The 20,703-nt window shown below is 42.6% G+C and overlaps 1 protein-coding gene across 3 annotated transcripts in view; it reads left to right on the plus strand.

Moving 5' to 3' along the window:
• The window catches only part of TTK (TTK protein kinase), a 110,683-nt gene that overhangs the window by 41,034 nt on the left and 48,946 nt on the right, over positions 1 to 20,703 (plus strand). For all 3 annotated transcript variants that reach the window (XM_024114290.3, XM_065588084.1, XM_024114300.3), the window contains 8 exons: positions 464 to 572; positions 664 to 745; positions 847 to 944; positions 1,845 to 1,944; positions 10,617 to 10,743; positions 14,761 to 14,939; positions 15,151 to 15,290; positions 18,555 to 18,681. In XM_024114290.3, the coding sequence (XP_023970058.1) occupies positions 464 to 572; positions 664 to 745; positions 847 to 944; positions 1,845 to 1,944; positions 10,617 to 10,743; positions 14,761 to 14,939; positions 15,151 to 15,290; positions 18,555 to 18,681 (962 nt within the window). The remainder of the gene's footprint in view (positions 1 to 463; positions 573 to 663; positions 746 to 846; positions 945 to 1,844; positions 1,945 to 10,616; positions 10,744 to 14,760; positions 14,940 to 15,150; positions 15,291 to 18,554; positions 18,682 to 20,703) is intronic.

Here is a 20,703-nt window from a genome sequence, read left to right on the forward strand (position 1 = left end):
AAAAAACGGTTGCTAACCTATCTGTAACTGTTGTTCTTTGAGATCTGTTGAACATGTCCATTCCACCACTCGCACTGCTACCCCTCTTTGGAGTTGGCCAGAAAGAAAGAACTGAGGAGGTGCGGGTCGGCCAGGCCTTTTATACTGGCACTATGAGTGCACTGCACCAGAGGGTACCAGAGTGGACCCAATAGATACCACTGGGGGAAAAAGTTCCAGCAACTGTGCTCGAGGTGCATGCGCACACACAGACAACAGAATGGACACATGCAACATATCTTGAAGAACAACAGTTACAGAGAGGCAGTAACTGTTTTTTTCCTTCAGCAACTAACTTATTCATTGATGTGCATTAAAATCCTACAGTTAATGCAAGCTTAGGGCAGTTTAATATTTTGAAATATGTAATATATTTCATTGGTAGTCACTGAATAATTCAAACTACTTGTTAACTTATTTATAGTATCAAGCACACAAGAATCTGGACCACAAAACATGGCTGGAAATCTCCGGAGTAGGAAAAAAAGTGATTCTGGTGAAATTTCTGCTAATGCCCCCAGATCTTCTGTTGGGTAACAACTTAAATTCTTACATTTTTATTCAAGGTTTGTTTGTTTTTTTTTACTGCTGAGATAACTGCAGTGTTTTTTCTCATTTTTTTAGGGAGAAGAACAACTCTCCACAAGAGTTTGATGCAGTCCTGGTTGGGCGCAATCCCTTAAAGCAATTAAACAAATCTAATCAGGTGGAAGCTTTTCGAATGCTCACTTCTCTCTCTCCGCCCCCCCCTCCTCCCCTGCCCCTGTTTTTTAGATTTGATAACTTTCAATTTGTTTAAATATTTAGGTGTGCCCATTTGGGAGAGTTCCTGTTAAATTAGTAACTGATGCTGTAGATACTGTGAAGAAGATGGATGCTCCACCTACAACTAGTGTTACAAAAAGGTACAGTTAGTTATATTAATCTTGTTGCAAAGCAATAGATTTTAATCCGTCTAATCTTCTTTAAAGATATTGTGGGGCAGTAGAACTGACAACTCTTTTCAGGACATGGACAACTTAGTTGGACATAACTGCCAACAATGATTATAGGCAAAAATAAAACTATTATATTACCATAGGTAAGAATACATGATACACTAACTTTTTCAAATGACCACTCAAATAAAATCTTTGTACAGAAGTATAGGTAGGCTTGGAAGGATTAGATTTTTATTGGTAAATGTTAGTAAACATCAATTTCACAATGTGCATGCAAACTAAGGAAAAGGTATTTCCATAGATAATTCTAGAAATGTACAGATAAGTAAAGTAAGAAAAATGCTGCTTGAAAACTTAGAGTTTAAGGATATTTACTTTGTATACGTTGACAATTTTTGTTTTAATGGTTATAAAGCTTTAACGTTTTGAATTTGTTCCTATTATTAAATAATTGTTTGATCCCCTCTTGTAATTTCCTGTAACTGTGGAAAATTAAATCGATAATCTAAAAAAGCTTAAGAAACATATCTATTATTATTCAAAACTGTTTAAAAAAGGGGGGGGGGAGGGGCACACAAAAACCTCATTATTCCAAATCTACATATGTACCCATTTACTAGCGAAGCAAACCAAGTAGAACTCCTCATGTGGAGGGGCTTCTGCCATATCATGGGATAACGTGTCATCTGTTTAGATTTTTATATTGTACTCATCACTGTGCTATCGGAACGTTCTCACTGCTCCTATTATTTTGTGACTTCTGTCCAGCGTTTGCACAACTAGCTCAAAACAGGTGAACATTTGTCCCTACATTTTGAAGTTTGAGGTTTCTTTTACTGTTAACGTTGTCTTTTATATAAACAGGCAGATATCTGGCTCTAAATGCACAAATTTGATTACGCCTTTTTTACTGCATGCACCAAAACTTAATGAGGATGATTCATATGAACTGGGAGACTTAAAGGTAACTTTATTTTTCTGTTTCAAATAAGTAATTGTGGAAACTGTTGATAGCTAAAGAAGTTTTAGGTGTGTGTGGGGTGGGTGCGTGGGGGAATGAAAACAGTGACTCTGAAACCAAAAAGAGTTCTAGTAATATGAATTCAGAAGCAAGATTAAATTCATATTTAGAGAAAAGAGGAAATGTGTAGGACTTGTGCAGGAAAAATAACTAATGAATCTGTTTATTTCCTCACAAAAGTTAATTTATTTTTGGATTCATCTTTAGAGACTGATACGTTGAAAAAACAACAAGGAGTCCTTGTGGCATTTTAGAGACTAACAAATTTATTTGGGCATAAGCTTTCGTGGGCTATAACCCACTTCATCAGATGCATGGAGTGGAAAATACAGTAAGCAGGTATAAATATACAGCACATGAAAAGATGAGTTGCCGTACCAAGTGGGGGGGGTCAGTGCTAACGAGGCCAATTCAATTAGGGTGGGTGTGGCCCATACCCAACAGTTGACAAGAAGGGGTGAATATCAACAGAGAGAAAATTACTTTTTGTTCAGGCCTAATTTGATGGTGTCAAATTTGCAAATTATCCATGGCACTGATTGTCCCCATACTGGGCACCTCAGATCCACCTAAGTGCGCGCTCTCTCTGCACCATGCTTGCATCAGAACTGTTCATCTCTATCTTGGCAATGGAAATTGATGATGGAGGTTCATCATCATCATCCTTCACCCATCGCATCACAATACACTGCACCTTGAGATCAGCCCCCCTACTGAGTTCATCCCTCTGACAAATTGCGAGAGGTGGCCACTAAACTATCTCCAGTACACGTGCAGAGATGAAGCACACTGGAAAGGTCAGCTCCACTTCCAGAAGAGGACTACGCCTCCTCCTACTCCCTGTCAGAAGTTCATAGTGAGGCATCCTCCCCAGAATACCCTGTTGCCTGCAACCACTGCACCACCCAAGGAGAAGCATTTGGCATCCTTCAGGAGGTCCAGACTGCCATAGACTTCCCTTTCAAGAACAGTAAACTTTTTAACAGTACCACTGACAATACCTTACATACTCTAAAGGAGTGTAGGGCCACATGGAGATCCCTGGGCTTTTGCAGCCTAGCCCAGGGGTTCTCACTTCATTGCACCACGACCCCCTTCTGAAAACAAAAATTACTACATGATCCCAGGAGTGGGGACTGAGGCCTGAGCCCACTGAAGCTTGAGGCCAGCCAAGCCCCACCACCCCAGGCAGGGCGGCCAAAGCCTGAGCCCCGTTACTTCAAGCAGGGTGTGTGTGTGGCAAAGCTGAAGCCCAAGGGGCTTCAGCCCCCGCTGGGAGGCCTGTAATCTGAGTCCCGCCACCCCGGGCTGAAGGCCTCGGGCTTTGTCCCTGGGCGGTGGGGCTTGGGCATTGGCTTCAGCCCCAAGGCCTAGCAAGTCTAATGCCAGCCCTGGCAACCCCATTGAAACAGGATCCCGACCCACTTGGGGTCCCGACTCACAGTTTGAGAACTGCTGTCCTAGCCCCTAAGAGGAAGTTCTTGAATCAACAGCAACAGACCCAGACAGCAGCAGTACTACTTCTTTGGAGTCCCCGAGGAAGAGGTCATATTTCCACCTCAGACAACTCCACTTCCTCTTTGACTGCTTCCCCATCTGGAGCCCTACAGAGAAACATCAATTTTAACATGCAGATCAGGAGTTGCATATTTAGAATCACTGGTTGGTCACCCTTCAGTTAGCTCCCTGTTTGGTAACTGCCTCTCCCATTTATGGGCAGTTTCACTGTGAGTCACAACAACAAGTACCTAGAGTTTTGTTTCAGAGGGGGCGCTAGCCCAGTTAGGTTGGGCTCTGAACCTAATACGCACTTTACCCCCATCCGTGGAATACCAGGGATCCTGAGCAAGTTGAAACAGGATGTGGACTGAGTCATCATGATAGAACTGGCTTGGGGCAGGCAGTATTGGTATTCGTATGTAATGAGTGTATCCATTTGATGGCCCATCACTTTACCAGCTCAACCGGACCTGGTCTCTCAGTGCAACAGCAAGTTCCACACCTGGACCCAGTGTAACGTCTCCTGACTGCCTGGATGCTAGCTAGCTGACATTAGGACATCTTACTTCACAGCAGAAGTAAGATATTGGACTGTCTGCTTTCTCTAAAACTCTCTGGCCTCACTCAGCTCAATATGGGTGCTTCAGGTAGTAACATCTGCTAATCACCCTCTGGTCCAGTGGTAGACAGTCTTCTTGCACTCTGAGGTATCAAGATTATTTAAGGGGCTTATTAATGTTTTCCCCTCAGTTCAGGAACCCCCCTCTATCATGAGACCTTAACCTAGTGATGTCAAGCCTGAGGGGGAACCCCCCACTGAAAACTAGCTATGTGCTTCTTCGAGTGCTGTCCCTGTGGGTGCTCCACTTCAGGTGTTCGTGCGCCCCTGCACTCGTAGTCGGAGACTTTTAGTAACAGTGCCGGTTGGGTTCCACGTGCGTAGTCCCCCCCCATACCCTCCCAATGGGAATGCCCGGTTTCCCGGGCTCTCAGCGCCTTGCCTCCAGGCTCGGAGTGCCTGTCCCTGACAGCCACGCTTGATGTGTTTGCTGCCTGTGTTTTAGTGCCTCCGACGCAGGCACTAACAAAGTGTTTCATTGCCTCAGGCTCACAGAAAAGCAGGGAGTGGAGAGGTCTCTCGGACCTGCGTCGGGGCATGAGGCTTGGGACCCCCCTTCCCCACTTCACCAGCCGCAGCTTCGGACAAGAGTGCTTTCTCCAACCCCACATTGGAGTGCCCCGCCAGGCATCACTTGAGGAAGCACCTGGGTGGGTCCCCACCGCAGGAATAAAAAACAAACAAACCCACAGCTGTCCCACAGATAATAATAGCACTGGCTATGCTGTCAGCGTCAGGCGCTCCGGTGCCTGAGCGCTCTGGCACCGCTGCAGACAGAGACTTCGGAGCCCCGTGCCTCCATGCCACAGCTGCTCCGCGGGCAGGTATCTAGTGCTGGCACCGGCTGTGCTGTGCGGTCAGCGCTGGGTGCCGAGGTGGTGGAAAACCCCGGCACCGCTAGAGCCAGAAACTCTACACGAGCCGGCTCTGACACAGGCACTATGGGGAAATCAAAACCCATGCCTCTGCACCGCAATGTATGTTCATTCCACGGGCAGGCATCTAATACTGGCACCGGCTGTGCTGTTAGCACCAGGAGCCAAAGTAGTGGAAAATCCCAGCACTGCTGGCACCATTAGAGCCAGAGACGCTACAAGAGCTGGCTCCAACACAGGCACTAAGGGGAAACCAAAAACCTGTGCCTCCGTACTGCAATCTACAAACGGCAGTGCGGCGCCGCTATAAAAGGTGGCTTCTTCAAAGGCGCACCCAATATGCACAGAGCTGCCTTCCCCTCTGCAGCCCTGGCACTGACAAGGAGGCAGCCCCAGGGGCCAGTCAAACCAGCACAGCAGAAGTTCCTCAGACAGAGGGTTCTGGTATTCGGCTCTGCCCCTGATCCCTCTATTTGCGGTACCGATATGAGAATTATACCCTCGGCACCAAGTCTTCCTCTGTTCCCAACATCACTCACTGTCTCGTTTCTTATTTGAAGGAGAAAGATGAGGAAGAACAGGGAGTTATTCCCCCATCGGCTCCTATCCATCAGGAGTCAGTCAACCCAGGAGTCTCTCCTGGGGCATATTATGCTGTCCCCAGGTACTTACAGTGGTATGGGGACCCCCTATGCCGCTCCCATCCCAATGGGCATACTGGACTCCTTGGGTCATATGCCCCACACAAGGGGGGACTGCCCACCACGGCCAGACCCAGCACACAGTAATTCCCCACAGCTTCTGTACCAGCACCTTCAGTGGTACCAGGGGAAGAGGAGGAAGAACCTCCCCCCCTGAAGGGGACATCACTTACTCACTTGCCATCGTTGTCCACAGAGGACACCTTTATGCCTCCTTCCCCTAATCTAGGGGATGATTTCAAACTGTTCCATGACTTATTTGAGAGGGTGGCCTTTTCTGGACATCTCCCTTGAGGAGGACCCTGTGATACAGCATGGGCTAGTGAGTTTTTTGCATACATCTGCTTTGTTTAAAAAAAAATTCCCTTCATATGAATGAGGCACTGATGGACCCTGTAAGGGTCATTCTGTGGACCCTTGCAGATGCCCCTCCAGCTGGTGGAAGGTCCGACAGGAGGTGTGTACCAACAAAGGGCGTTGACTTCGCATCCAGCGCATAATTTCTTAGTGATAGATGCAGTCCAGCAACGTGGCATGCAACATCAGCCCTGAAACACAACTCATGATAAGGACTGGAAAAGACTTGATCAGTTTTGGCAATAAGACTTACTTCTTGGCCGCCCCTCACCGCCGCATAGCCAACTATGCGACATTACTAACAAAATACAACTATACAAACTACACAAAAATGTAGTTTTTGATTAATTGTATTGCCAAGGACAAGGGAGAACAATTTGCAACACTTGATTCTGAGGACAGGGCTGCAACATCTGTGTCGACGGTGGTTGTAATGAGAAGTTCATGGTTCTATCTTTCTGGCTTCCCCAAAGAGGTGCAATTCATGGTGGAAGACTTGCCAGCCCAAATTATTCGCCAAAAAGGCAGATGACTCACTCCACTCACTCACGGACTCACAAGTGACTCTCCAATCCTTGGGAACCTATAACCCCAAACCGAAGAGGAAACAGAGAAATTACTTTACATTCCAATGATACCACTGGCCAATGTATTCACAACAACAGCGGTGATTTGACTCACAGGGTCGCAGACACGGGCCCTGAGGGGACAACAATCTACTTCTCAAGTTGCATACCAACCATCAACTTCCCCTAACAAGAACTCTGATGGATGGAGACCAATGCTCGACCTCCGATAATTCAACGTTAGTCAGAAACATGATTCAAAATGGTCACACTATACGCTATAAGCGACTGCCTGCTAAAAGCATCAACCCAGCAAACAGCATTGCAAGCCACTGAAGAGGTGGTAACCCTCTTCACGAATCTGGGCTTCCTAATAAATACCAAACAGCCCACTCTAACAACAGTGCAAGAACTGAACTTCATTGGGGCCCACCTCAACTCTATCGAGGCTATAGCCTCACTACCGAGACAATGTTCTTTCACTCTCACCAGCCTCATACCCACAGGTATCTGCCAGGACTTGCCCCCATCTCCTTGACCACATGACAGCCACAACATTTGCTGTCAGACACACCAGATTAAACATCCATTGTCTACAAGGAAGGCTACGTATCAACTTTGTTCCACAAAGGCACAGCATAAACAAACACCCCACGATATCGGGCAAAACTGACCAACATATGCACGGGGGCACCCTTCATTCAGACCACAAATGCCTCACTCCTGGGATGCGGAGCACACCTGCACCCACATTCTATATAGGGCTGCTGGTCCCCTGCGGAATCCCTTCAACATATAAACCTATTGGAACTTCAAGCTGTCCGCAACGCTTGCTCCCAGTTCCTGCTACTCATCAAGTCAAGGCTATTTGAAGCCTTAGCTTGTCTGTATTATATATACAGACAAGCGGGGAGCACACTCACAGTACCTCTGTGTGCAAGCCATAAAACCCTGACGATGGTGCATCAGACACAATATCCACGCCACCACAGCAGATACCTTCAGCAGACAAATTTCTCAGGACCGCAAAGGGAGCTCGACAACACAGTACTCCTGCATGTATTTCAACACTGGGGGTTCCCCTCAGTAGACCTTTTATTAACTGCACAAAATACCAAACACCTTCGTTTTTGTTCTGGTGCAGGTCTCGATGTGCAGTCGTTAGGCGATGCATTCCTCCTTGAGTGCAACGCTCCCCTTCTCTATGCCTTCCCTCCTATTCCTCTCTTGAACCGAGTGATCCACAAGATCAGGCTGGATAGGCCACAGTAATTCTACTATCCTGGTCTCGCCAAACCATGGTATCCTTACTCCCTCAGCATGACCGTGCATCCATTAATCAAACTCCCACTTCTGTGTCACCTGGTGCCCCAGGACTCCGACTGTGTCCTGCATCCACAGAAACTGCATCTCAGAGCCTGGCTCCTCCATCGCTCACGGAACCTGAGCTGACCTGTTCAGAGGAGGTACAAAATATAGTTACACAGTTGAACAGAAATGAACGGTCTCCCATACACCCTGAAAGGGAGACGAGTTAAGGCCTGGTGCCAACTAAAACGGATGACTTCCATCCAGGGACATTACCCTCTATACTGCGTTACCTATTAGAACTCAAACGGTCAGACCTATCCATGAGCTCAATAAATCCATCTACCTACCATCACAATGTTCCACCCCAAGGTGGATTGCCATCCCGTCTTTACCCATCTACTGACCCAATGTTTCCTCAGAGGACTCAATAATGCCTACTCTGACCTATGTGAGCCTACTACACCATGGGACCTGAACCTGGTCCTTCGAATCATCACCTCTTCCCCATGTGAACCCAGGATGACATAATCACTGCTACACCGTTCTATGGAAGTAGCATTTCTTGTGGCAATGACATCTGTCACACGTGTGGGAGCACTTTGGGCTTTCACGGCAGAACCCCCATACATGGTCTTCTTTTGAAGATAAAGTCTCCCTCAGACCACACCACTAAACCCCACACAGAACACATTACACACTCCATAATTTGATGTTTGGAGGACATTGGCTTCTTACATAGACAGGACTAAACCGTCCCATAAATCACCCAGACTGTTTCTATCCATCACTGAATGCTCCAAAAGGAGCACCATCTCTAAACAAAGACTTTCCACATAGATCCAAAATCGCACAAAACTCTATCATTAGTGCGACTGCCAATCCCTCATGGGGATTCACTCACATCCCACTAGAGTCTTATCAGCCTCCACGGCTTCCCTGCACAATGTACCTATCGCGGACATTTGTAGAGTTGCTGCCTGGGCCGCAGCCCATACCTTTAGACAGCACTATGCCTTAGAACAACAGGCAACGTCTGATACCTCCTTTGGATGCTCTCTACTATCGGAGGTCAAGACTTCAACTCCAAAGCCCCTCCTTCCATCGGAGGGCACTGCTCTGAAGTCACCTAAAGTGGAGCACCCACAGGGACAGCACTCGAAGAAGAAGAAGAGAAGGTTACTCACATTGTGCAGTAACTGAGGTTCTTTGAGATGTGTGTCCCTATGGGTGCTCCACTACTCTCCCTCCTCCCCTCTACTTCGGAGTTTCCTTATTAGTCTCTGCAGTAGAGAAGGAACTGAGTGGGGGTTGGTTGCACAGCATCGGTTAACTGCCTGCAGCAGCGCGAGGCAGGGACTACGCACGTGCGACCCAACCAGCACTGCTATTAAAAGTCTCCGACTACGAGCGCAGGGGCGCATGAACACCTAAAGTGGAGCACCCACAGGGACACGCATCTCGAAGAACCTTAGTTACTGCACAAGGTGAATAACCTTCTCTTCCTCTATCATTTGTCAGTCATCACAATGACTAGAGAAAACTGGGGAGATGCAGGGTGGGCCTGCCATATACATCTTTCCACAAGGACAGTTGCCCTCAGGTCTCACCCCATGCTCCTGCCGAAAATGTTCTGACGTCCATATTAACCGATCTGTTCATCTCCTGGTTTTCCCTGAATGAAATGAGACTCCATATGCTGGATGTTGTAAGATCATTGTTTTTATTTGGACAGGTCTAAATCATTCAGACGTAGTGCCATGCTCTTTGTGATGTTTACTGAAAGGGCTGAGGGACAATTGGCACAAACTCTCTAAATGCGTCTTGGACTGTGTTAAGATTTGTTATGGCCTGGCCAAGAAAGACCCATATGGACATGTTAGAGCTTACTCTACCATGCCCAAGCAACCTCAGCTGCCTTGGTGGCCCAGTTAGCTAATGTCCCCATCTCAGATATGCTAAGTGGGGATATGTAGGTCAGGTCACATTTTCACATCTCACTGTTCACAGGCTTCTAGATTGGATAGAAACTGTGGTAGGTAGGCCTCTGTTCTCACCTCTTAGTGCTGGGATGACTGTTTGCTACATATCCGGAGTGGAATCTGTGAATAATCATTTGAAGAAAGTACAGTTACTTATCCTATAGTAACTGGTTTTTCAAGTTGTTTCTTCAAACATTCATTCCCTTGCATTTCACTTTGAATTTCATATATGAGGTGTTCACAAGATTATTTTTTTTCCTAAGCTAGTAAGGAATGATGAGATAGACAAATGAAGAAAAGTCTCTTGCCATAAATAATGCAATGTGCAGTGGTAGTCAAGAAGATAATATTAATATCAGGATTTATTAACTAAAAAGAGAATGCTCAAGATTTGCAGATTTGTTGTTGGCATAAAACAATTTACAATTGGATTAAGAATATTAAAACTATTTTATTGGTTGCTTCACTTTATTTAAAAAAGGAAAAAAACATACCAGAAATAGGAAAATTTAGAGAAGGGTAATAATTGGAATGATTACACAGGTGTAAACTTCAATGTGTTCATATATTTAAAGTTTAGAACTAATAATGTGTTTATTTGGTATGGGGTATATCCGTGGCAAACTATTATCACAAGGAAATGACTTTTAGATACTGTGTTTGAGTTTTTTCTTGATGCTTTTACAAATATATATTGTTTTCTTTAGTCCTTACAAGATGAAAGCTCTGTACAATCACAGATATCAGATGAAGAGAGTTTAGAAACTGCAACTGAATCAACTGTAACCCTAAAAAATAAAATAGATTCAAGTCTTGCAACAAAAAGAAAAGAAGGTAATTGTCCTAATTAAGACTAAATTTTTACCAATCCAAAATGGAACAAGCATTTTAAGTGGGCTGTTCTGTTTAGAATGTCTGCTAAAGGGAACCTTATAACTAGCCAATACTTACTACTTTTGTGATGAGGGAAGAATTTAAAAATATGAATTCCTCTTTATCTTTTGTGGGGTGAGGTTGGGCAAAGTCAACCTTCCAAGAAAGGACTGTAAATGCACCTCTACCCCGATATAACGCTGTCCTCGGGAGCCAAAAAATCTTACCACGTTATAGGTGAAACCGCGTTATATCGAACTTGCTTTGATCCACCGGAGTGCGCAGCCCCGCCCCCCCGGAGCACTGCTTTACCGCGTTATATCCGAATTCATGTTATATCGGGTCGCGTTATATCGGGGTAGAGGTGTTTGTTTAAAACTGAAGCTTGATAACTTATCACCACTGAGTGCAGGAATTGTAACAGATGTGCCTGTATATAATGTTCATCTACTCTGTCCTTGTTAGCTCTTTGTGAGTAGGCAGGGTGTTGAAAATTACATGAATCCTGACCTTTGGAGAGCAAGACTTTTGGCAATTTGAATATCATGCTTGCTCTCTCTCTCTCCCCCCCACGCCCCTCCCCCCCGAAAAGCCAAAGGCAAAGTCCCAGCTCCTCAGCTAAACAATACAACAAAGTTGGAGGATGCTATTTCCTATCATCAGACTAGATGGATTACTAGACTAGAAATGGATGCATAACTCTTATCTAGGTTACCAGCATGAATTTAGCCTTCATCAGTAGTAACTAAAAGTAGCTCTGGCTAAAAATAATATATTGACCAAGGATAAAAAATTTTAAAGTGCCCAAGTACCATTTTCAAGAATGACTGAGGCACTTGGGAACCAAAGTCTCACTGACTTTCAGTCAGGTTCTTTTAAAATGTTACCCTACATTCCTACTTTTGAGTCTTGTGTTTCAAATGTGAAACAGGCTCGCTCTTTGATCCCTTTGAGAGCCATGAAATGAAATCGTCCTCTCTCTGTCTTCTTAAATAAAGAGCCTGTAACATGCCTTTTAATATTTTTAAAAACATTGGTGGTGATCTCGTCAGGTGAGGTAGTATGTAATGGATTCAGTGAGTTTTAATAAATGCTTCAAGGTCTTGTACACCATTTTATGTTCCCTGCCTTGAGGTATTTGCTATTTTCTAAATCTACATAATATGGAATGTGAAAACACTTGTCTGTGTATTTTCTTTCCCCTGAAGAATAGCTCATCTCTGCCACAATTTCTTTCTTTATAGATTTTATAAATGAAATAGACCAGAAGAATTATTTTGTTATATCAGCTAACTTTCAGAGACTAAAGACTATCTCTTCCCTTTTGCTCTTAGATAGCTGAAAATCCCTAAGAGACCTTCAGGCAACTCTAATTTATCTTGCCCTTGACAAAATGGCACTGAGTTAATTCACACTTTCAGTTCCTACAAACAAAAGTCAGATGAACATATTAGGCATTTTTGGATCTGGCTAATTACCACTCTTATTTAATTGTGTATAGGGACAGGGAAGGCAAGACACTAATCAGTCTCAGATATTGGAAGTTAAATTCAAAATTCCACTGCCACATGTTTTAAAACTGCCTCAACTCCCCACTCTGGTCCTGTATTCTAGTATTCATACCTTTGGTCAAACAGAATAGAATAAATCTTATTTGCAGCCAACACTGCTCTTTAATTGGATAGATTGCTGTTTTGTCCCCTCCTTTTTTCCACTCATTTCTTCAGTTGAAAAGTGGTTCTTCTGTAGTCTGGGGCAGACGGAAAGAGACCTGACCCTGTGTTTGCTGCAAGATTATGCAGATTACCATTGTCATCCTACCTGCATAGTCCAAATACCACTACTAAGATAAAATATTGCCTATAAACGTGTGTGTGTGAGAGAGAGAGAGCAAGAGAGTATAAGTGGTAGTATTGATTAGGAGTCTAATTCTTTATTCTGTTTAAGAGGCAAAACAAATGTAGAAGCCTGTTCATAGTAAAAATGGTGATATTGAAGCCTCAGATGGTATTCTGACCCTATATTTAAATTTTCAGTGAGAGCAGTTGCCGCCGCTGTTGGGATTAGTATCTATTTGTGTCTGAGCACCAGCTATTTAAAAAAAGAAAGAAAAAAAAAAGCTTCAGCGCCAGCTGAGTGCCCTAGATTCCTGTCAGCAGTATTTCATATAGTTTAAAACTTTTGCTAATTTATTATAGATAATTGTAATATTTTTGATAAATCCTGGAAATATTCTAAAGCTCTACTTGAAGACTCCAAGCAGTGGACAAGATATTACCCTACTCTTTAAAACTCGGTGATAGAGAGCTTGTGACTTAAACCACCTTCTTTTTACCTGTTCTTTTTATAGTGTTTAAAGGAGATCGTTTCTGGGAAACTATCTAAATGATCAAGGTCTAACAATGAAGAACAGCTTTGAAAAAACCTACTATTTTAAAAGGATACTTGCAACCACCTCTTTTGCTCCTATTAACTTTTTTCATTGGGTACAAAATGCACACACAAATTTTAACAAAGTGCTTAATAATCCTCTTGCTAGTTTCTGATTATTTCCAACAGCAGAATTTGATCAGTCATGAAAACACCCGCTGTCTGTAGTAAAAATCTATTACAAAAAGTAGTTCATACTCAGTAAAACATTTTTAAACTGCACAACTCACCCACTTCTATTATATGAAAATAACAGTGTGATTAGTTTATATACTCAAAGGCTGATTAGAGTTAGTTGCAGAGGCCATCAAAAGGTAAAATTCTTTTTAGCATTAGTTATTTATATAATACATACATGAAAAGAACATTAAGATTGCAAAATCAATCATTCAAAATGTAAGAAATGCCTGAATTGAGGATGTCTGTGCAACTATAATATGGCCCCCATGTTCATATGCATTATCATACAATCTTTAATTACACGATCATACATAAGGCTTTGAGTTTGTAACGGAAGTCATGGATTCCGTGACCTCTGTGACTTGTGCAGCGGCCAGCTGCACCGGCCGCTGCTGGGGCAGTTTCCTCCTCCCCTGCCCCCCAGCCCCCCTGCAGTAGCAGGAGTTTGGGTAGGGCGTGGGAGGGGGGTGAGGGCTCTGGGCGGCACTTACCTCAGGGGTTGTGGGGGCTCCCCGGAAGTGGCAACATCTCTCAGCTCCTGGGGGGAGGCCTCCACCGAGGAGCTGAGGGATGTCGCTGCTTCTGGAGAGGTGTGGAGCTGGATAGGGAACCTGCCAACCCCCACCCCAGCACTAGCAGGGTCCCAGGATGCCCCCCCCCCCCTCCGAGCACCTGCGGCACCCCTGGGCCACCTCCCTCCCCAAGATTTAGTCAGGAGTATAGACAGGTCATGGGCCATGAATATTTGTTTACTGCCCATGAGCTGTCCATGACTTTTACTAAAAATACCTGTAACTAAAATGTAGGCTTAATCATACACAATTTTTCGATAGGGTCCCCTTGCTTCATTCAAGGTGCAGAATGCATGACACTCAATGAGCGATTCAATATTTTGTTTTCTCCTCCATTATTCAATGGGTGGCCCCATGCCTTATTTACTGTACACTATTCAAACCCTGCTCTGAAGACCCAATTATGAACTTCTGCGTGGGTTTTTAATGTGTCCCTCATCGCTATAGTATTTGAATATTTCAGAAACACTTAGTTTCAGCACACCCCTGTGAGATAAGGGGGTTTTATCCCCATTTTACTAATGGGGAACTGAAACACAAACACTAAAGTCGAAAATGTCCACTAATTTTGGGTGCCCATTGTGAGCTGCTTAGGATCTGATTTTTTTAGAATACTTGCCATTATAGAGCACTTTATATGATCAAAACACAGCTCCCACTAACTTTATTTGCCAATGTGAGCACTCACCCCTTCTGCGAATCAGACCTCTAGGTCAAATTCAGCACCCAGAAAATGAGGTGCACATAATTTAAAATCTGTCTCCTTTAATAATAGAAGAAAAATGACTTATTTCAGAAACAAATGTGCAGCATCAGGAGCAAAGGATACCAGAGTTGAGGTATCTGGAAAATCATGAGCAACAGTCCAGTTCTCTTGGAAGTAACAGAAAACAAGTGGAGCAGTTAAAACTAAATTGTGTTACATCTGCAAAGAAATGGGAGATTCCAGAAGTGACACACAAGAGCTACACAGAGGTGACTTCATTATTTTCTTGTATAGAAATGTAAAATGTGGTGGTTTTGTCTAGTCACTTTCTCTTGTTTTCTTACATATTGCTATGGATGCAGAAATCTACAGTGCTACATAAAAGCTCACGCTCACTAAGTAATACCAAAAATTTGAGACTAATGTGCTCTTACTCTACGTGAGAATTTCTGAACTAACAACCTACTTTACTGTTGTTAGGGAAAGCGATCAAGTTTTGAACAGCCTATCCTTCCCATTTCAAAAAGATCATCGCCAGTAGAAGCTGCTCCTAAAAGAAAAGATCCAGTGTATTTTTGTGGAACACCAAGCAACAACAAGCTGAATGATTATATGGCCTGGTAAGGGTGGATGTGGGGGTGTGGGTGGGTGTGTGTTTAAGTTTGTGTTTAAATGGACTTACCACAGTAACTTTGTAATACTTTTATTAAGATAATTTCGTTTAGGGCCTCTAAATTGCAAACCTAAAGTTTAGATGCTACTACTGGGGTAATTCTGCTCCAAAAAAATAAATAATTTTATGACCAATATTTGAAAATTCTACCAAATTCTGCATATTTTATTTGTCAAAATAACACAATATAATCATCCCTGTTTCAATTACTTTGGTAATGTATTTCAAAATACCTATTAGCAAGTATATCTGTAACAATACAGAGACACAAAAAAAGATTCAGGTAATGGTTTTATTTGGCAGATTCCTTACTAGGCATATTAATACAGAACTTTGAGTAATTCATTTAAACTACACTACAGAAATGTATTTCCCACCCCTCAGAAGCAGTGAAAAGGCTTTGTGGAGTTGGGGTAATGGAGGAGCTGAGGGAGAGGGGGAAGGAACCTAGGAGTGAACCTGGAGGGTTGTTGTCTATGGGTGGGAGAAGTATGGAATAGGGGTTGTTTTTTGGGAGGGGCGGGGGGATTGTTAGGGAGTTGGGAAGCCTCCCTCATGCAGATGCTTGGATTAAGCCAGGATCTCCCATTGAGTCAGGCACATCTGCCCCTTTTCCTGTGTGTCCTGCAGCTCCTTTTCCCATGTGTCCTTCAGCCCCCTTCGACCATCCCCATGTGTCCCTGCCTCCCATCTTCCTGTGGCCCTTTGGAGTGAGGGGTGGGAGGAGAGAGAAAGGAGCCATGGGAAAACAAGGGCAGAAGGGTTTGCAATGACTAGAGCACTCTCCCATCCAGAATGTGGACTAGATCCCAGGATTTCTGAGTCTTGGCATTCCTCTGCAGTTAAGCATATAGCTGTGAAACTGGCAAAGTGTCTCTCATTCCTCTAATAACTGGTCCACATAGAAGCAAACAGCCTATTACTGCTACCAATTACTGTTAGTTCAAGTGATAGAGATCTGTGCTGTGGATCCTGTGCTGTGCCAGCTCAGCTGATGAGCCCATGTGTGAATCAATGATTCCACATAATAGAATTTTTTCAGAAACTTAAAACAAAAAACTACACAGAGGTCTGATCTACACTAGGGAATTAGGTCGGTATAACTACGTTGTTTGATTGTGAAAAATCCACCCCCTATGAGCAATCCAGTTAAGCTGACCTAACCCCCTGTGTAGACAGCACTAGGTCAATGGGAGAATTCTCCCATCAACCTAGCTACTGCCTGTTGAGGAGGTGGAGTACCTATGCCGAAGGAAGATATCCGTTGGTGTAAGTAATGTCTTCATTGAAGCGCTACAGTGGTGCAGCTGTGCTGCTGCAGCATTTTATGTGCAGAAAAGTGCTAAAAGAACATACAGGTGAAAAGTTAAGCTCTCAAAAGTAAGGAAATGTCAGAATTAAAGGTTGCCCGTGCAACCTTTAATTAGGCACCTTGTGAAAATGTATTGACGCTCTTTAATTACGTGATTTCATACTCATAGACTGTACTCTGGGAAGGGATCCGAATTGCGTAGTGAATGAGGCTTTTTATAACACCCCTGCCTTGTTTGTTGCGGAAGTTGGAAGATATGAATGAAGTAGAGGACTTCAGGAAGAGAGTGGGTTGTCTCATGGGTGAGGTAGTTGAATGCCATCCTGGATTCCATTTTCACTTCTCCCACCAGGTTTGTGTGTGATGCTGGGCAAGTCATTTAAACCAGACTTTTCACAGTTGGCCGCTAGTTGTCTTCCTCATTTTCTTGGTGCTGAATTTTCAGAAGGGCTGAGCATTGCAGTCAAAAGGAGCTGTGCTTTGAACATACTAAGTACTGTTTTAAAAAAAAAACCTCTATGTAATTTTAAACAAACAAACAAAAACAAAAAACTCAGTCCGAGCTGTGTCAAGTTGGTCATCTAAAATTAATGCACACTTTTCCCAGTTTTGGTCTTACACAGAGATGATCAGTTCCCTATCTGTAAAGCGGGGATAATATACCTTACTGGGATGTTATGAAGATTCATTAATGATTGTGGAGCACTTGGATACTTTAGTGAGAGCACCATAGAAAAACCCATAAGGAAATGAATAATTCTGTATTCTGTGAAGAATGGCTTGCAGTAAAGGATGAATGGGGCCGCACTGAATGATGATGATTAAAAGAAATATTGTCTGACTGCATGTTCAGTGGGCACAATTCTTTGCACTGAATGAGGCAAGGGTCCAGTGGAAAAAATAGTATGTTGGGATGTAATTAAAGACTGTATCGTAATATATATGCATAAGGTAGCCAAACTGAAGACTGTACAGTGAGCCTTAATTCTGGCATTTCCTAACTTTTGAGTGTTTCATTCTGCAATCTTAATGTTATTCTAATGTGTTATCTGGATATATCAACATACACTGAGTGACCAAGACTTTTAAAAACCTGCTAAGTCTATACATAGGTACCATAATATGGACCTTGGTGCTCAACTTTAGGCACTCATTTCTTCACATTTTGATGTTTTACATCTTGACCAGTCTCTTCATCCTAAAATGTGTAAATTTGAGTAAAAGATTGTGAGCTTGAAACTAAAGAATTCCAGGTATAGGTCTGAACCAAAGACTGCCTCTGAACATGGTTAGGTTTTCTAACTATTTTGTATGTTCATTTCCCAGTTTTTTTGGGCAGGAGGAGAATACCTCAGAGAGGTGTTTTGATCAATTAGTTAACATTTATGAAATATTTCTGAAGATTAAATATTATTTGTGTTTACTTAAAGGTACTTCACATTTGAGAGGTACTTTTTCATCTCAAGTTTGAGAGCCTATATATAGTAAACTGTACTAATGAATAGGAGCATGAATATAGTAGTGACAGGCATTCAGTGACAGACTGGATAAACTGTCATGATTTTAGGAAGTACTACAGATTTCAACTTGTAATAGACCTACTTTCATACTAGGCATTGTGACCTAGCGGATATGGCATTGGACTGGGAATTAGGAGACCTGGGTTCTTATTCCCAGTTCTGCTGCTGGGTGATTGTGGGCAAGTCACTTGACCTGTACCTCAGTTTCCCCATCTATAAAATGTGAATGATACCTCCTCTTCTAAAGTACTTTGAGTTTACTTATGAGAAACATTATAAATAGCTAGGTGGTGGTAGTAGTAGTATTTATTATGATATTTTTATAGTAATACTGATTAGGTACAAACCTCTATTTGATGATGACAGATATTTCCCACAGTTTCAGAACTCCAGTTGTAAAGAATGACTTCCCACCAGCGTGTCAAGTGTCCACTCCATATAATCAGGTTCCATATTTCCAGCCACATACACCAGCAACTCCATTTCAAAGCCAAATTGGCTTACAGGTAATGTAACCTGAATTGTATCTCCTTGCATTTGAAAAAAATTTTACCTCTTTCCAAGATTTTTCAGCCCCACATTTCTCTTGATTCAATAAGGGAGAAGTGGGTGTGTGTTTTGTATAGTTTAGTTCACCTTTACATTTATGTCTAAGGCTGTTGTAGATCACCTACCTGGAGCAGGAATATGGTAGAGTTCATATTGCCGTAATCAGAAAAGAATAACTATTTTTACCTCTATGCCATTTCGCTGAAATTTATATTAACTACATTAGGTCAGGGCTTGAAAAATCCCTTAAGCCATATAAAAAAAGATTTCTTGGGAGAATTCAGTCAATATGTGTGAAATCTAAGCTTCATTTTAAAGGTGGCGTGGAGGACTTTTTAATCCTTTACAGTTGTGAAAGTAGTCTTCCAAATGTAAATTAATGCAAGTGCGGTGATGTCTTCACGAGTTTGCCAACAGCTCGCTTCTGTATCTCTCTGCTGCAACAGCCAATTGAATTAAAGTAGAACTATCTATTGTCCATTTTTCTTGCTGTTGTTTTAGACCCCTTTGGACAGAGACAAAACTGGCAAGAATAAGGTGTGTTTCACTCTGCTCAGGTTTGGGAAGTACTGGAGCTATTCACTGCCAAGAAGGATCCAAAAAGAGGCTAGCAGAAGGGTAGAAGGCAGAAACTTCCACCTTCACAGCATCCAGCAAGCTTAGGGAGGCAGAGGGAAAAGGGAAATAAAGAGATTATGGTCCTCCTCCCTGCTAGTAGCCAGTGTGATTTGAGGGGTCAGTTTCAGAAACATGTTAGCAGGTGACTGTCTGAAAAATGGAGTAACTAAGAGTCCAGGGACAGGATCCTGGTAGGAATCCCACTACTTATGGGGCTGGGGAGTAGGCTGGACTTCTCACTAGGGCATTACCCCTGGGCAGAGGGGCCCATCTTCTTAATTTTAATCCTCTGGCTATTAGGTGCCTAAGAATTTTTTCCTCTTTTTTCAAACCCTGTGCCAGGGGAAGGGTGAAATTGATGGAATAAGTTAGAAAAGAGAAGTGAGGGAGAGGAAGAGACAGAAAATGAGAGATGGATGTGAAGCGCACAATACAAAGAGAGAAAGGAGGAGTATAATGGAGTGGAAGGAGGCAAAAGGAAACTTTAGGACTCCAAAAACAGTGCAGGAAAAGATGCACCATGATCTATTATATTAAAGTAAAAGTGGAATGAAGGAAAGAAAGTATACAGAAATAATGAACATAGTAAGTTTTTTTTTTTTAAACTTACTGAACAAAAGTGAATTGGCAAAGTGTAAACTGAACACAGTACAATATTGTTTTATTTTTTAAATATAAGGATTGGCTTTGGATACATAGGAAGTATCATTACATAAAGAGATATTTCCGTCCTCAAGATATTAAGTGTTGGGTGGATTTTTCAAGCCCTGAATTAAGTGCTTTGATAGGGAAAGCCACAAAGATTTTTGTAATTATATTGTTACTTAGCAATATTTTGATAACCTTCATCGAGATTTCAAAATCTCCATTGAGAAAATAAGTGTTATCTCATAAGTATATGTTGCTGTCCGAAAATATTGATCGTCTAACAGTCATCTGCCAATTCTGATAATTGCTAAATTCGCATAACCTTAATTTAGTCAAGAAGGTTTCTCAATATCTAGATCTGAAATCTACCAATGGCTGAAATTCAAACTGATGCACATATGTGTTTTCATAAAACAAATGCCATACTACTTCCTCTTTTAATGAAATACAACTTGATTTTTTTTTTTTAAACTAGTACATATTTTTGTAATCCAAAGGCAAATTTTAGAATGGCTCAATGACACATCTCTGATCTGGTAAAGAAGATGTGTGTATAACATGGTTGTAGCTATCAAAAAAATAATTTAAACTGTTCTTAAAGCTGTCTCGTCAAGTACCATCTTACGAAATGCCAGAAGTAAGATTGCCCATGAAATCTTAGTTTTGTTCCCTGATGTATATGCACTGATTAATTAAATTAGCTTGGTTTTTTC

The sequence above is a fragment of the Chrysemys picta genome, chromosome 3 (assembly GCF_011386835.1).
Source record: "Chrysemys picta bellii isolate R12L10 chromosome 3, ASM1138683v2, whole genome shotgun sequence".
In the NCBI taxonomy this organism is placed as follows: Eukaryota; Metazoa; Chordata; order Testudines; family Emydidae; genus Chrysemys; species Chrysemys picta.